At 72.4% G+C, this 1,426-nt stretch overlaps 1 protein-coding gene across 1 annotated transcript in view; it reads right to left on the reverse strand.

Moving 5' to 3' along the window:
- HPX (hemopexin) overlaps positions 1–1,426 on the reverse strand; it is a 7,587-nt gene that overhangs the window by 4,677 nt on the left and 1,484 nt on the right. Inside the window, exons 4-5 of the mRNA XM_085316570.1 lie at positions 1,151–1,299; positions 327–481 (exon numbers count right to left, since the gene is read on the reverse strand). Coding sequence (XP_085172696.1) covers positions 327–481; positions 1,151–1,299 — 304 coding nt within the window. The remainder of the gene's footprint in view (positions 1–326; positions 482–1,150; positions 1,300–1,426) is intronic.

Consider the following 1,426-nt stretch of genomic DNA (forward strand, 5'->3'; position numbering starts at 1 on the left):
GGCTGGCACGGCGCAGCGCAGCGAGACACACTGCAGTGCAACACCACATCACCTGCCCCAGCCCCTCTGCTGCCAAGCCACCTGCAGCCCTTCTGTGCCCCACAGCATCCCCCGCCCCGCCTCACCCAGCTGCCTCACGGCCGCCTCTCCGCACCCCACATTGACCCCTGCCCCACCTCACCCAGCCACCCTGCAGCTGCCCCTCCACACCCCCCGGTGACCCCTGCCCCACCTCACCCAGTTGCCCCACGGTTGCCCCCCATGGTGGCCTCTCTGCCACCCCCTCCTCCTGAGCCCCCCGTCCCCGCCTCCGGCCATGGGGCGCACCCTTGAAGAAGAGGATGCTCTCGCCGCGGCACTCCTCGGGGTGGCACTCCACGGCGGCGTCCAGCCCCCCGGGGATGCCCGGGAACACGTCCCCCACCCGCTGCGGGAAGCCGGCCCGGAGCTGACCCCCGGCGTAGGCCCACACCTGCTCGCCCTGCAATGCACCCCATGGCATGAGAACCCCAGGGACAGACCCCTGGGGCGAGACCTGGGGCACGGCTCCGTGGGGCCAGCCCCACTGGGGACCAGCCCCACTGAGAACAAACCCGTGGGGCCAGCCACAGTGGGAGCAGCCCCGTGGGGACAGCCCCCACCTTGGACCAGTCCCAGTAGGAGCAACCCCGCAGGGACAGCTACACCGGGAGCAGCCCCACAGGGATAGTCCCATGGGGACAGCCCCACCAGACCACTCACCTAAGTCAGGTGTGTCCCCCCCCCCGGGACCAGTCCCTCCAGACCACCAGCCCCACAGGGGTCAGCCCCAGACAGACCCACAGGGTGACCCACCCCCCCATAGGACATGACCACCCAGGCCAGACCTGCTGGGACCCACCCTGGCCAGACCCACAGGACCAGCCCCTTAGGGACCAGCCCCAGAGAGACCCACAGGACAAGACCACCCTGGCCAGACCCACAGGATCAGAACCCTGGGGCCACCCACCCCATCCCGCCCCACAGGACCGGCCCTCCCTGGGCCAGCCCCCAGAGTAGCCCAGGAGGCCAGGGCCACCTCGCTGCCCCGAGAGCCAGGACTTGTCAGCGCCGGGAGCTGCCTGCTGGGGGGCAGCCCCCAGCCCACCGCGGCGCCGTGGGGCGGCCGTGCCTGGAAGAGGTAGAGGCTGTCGTGCTCCTGGGGGTCCTGCCGCCGGTGGATGCGCAGCGCCGCCTCCACGGGGCCCCCCAGCTCCGGCCAGGATGCGGCCAGCGGCCGGCGCTGGAGGCCCCTCCTCGACCGTTCCCACACCTCCTCGCCTGCGCAGCAGGAGCGCGATGGACCCACGGCGTCCTGCCCCACGGCCCGCGTGGACCAGCCTCGCACTGCTCCCTGTCCCCCCCCGACCGACCTCACGCTGCCCCACGGCCCCCCTGGACCAGCCTC

Source organism: Rhea americana, unplaced genomic scaffold (genome assembly GCF_003343005.1).
Source record: "Rhea americana isolate MKP2758 unplaced genomic scaffold, rheAme1 scaffold_472, whole genome shotgun sequence".
In the NCBI taxonomy this organism is placed as follows: Eukaryota; Metazoa; Chordata; class Aves; order Rheiformes; family Rheidae; genus Rhea; species Rhea americana.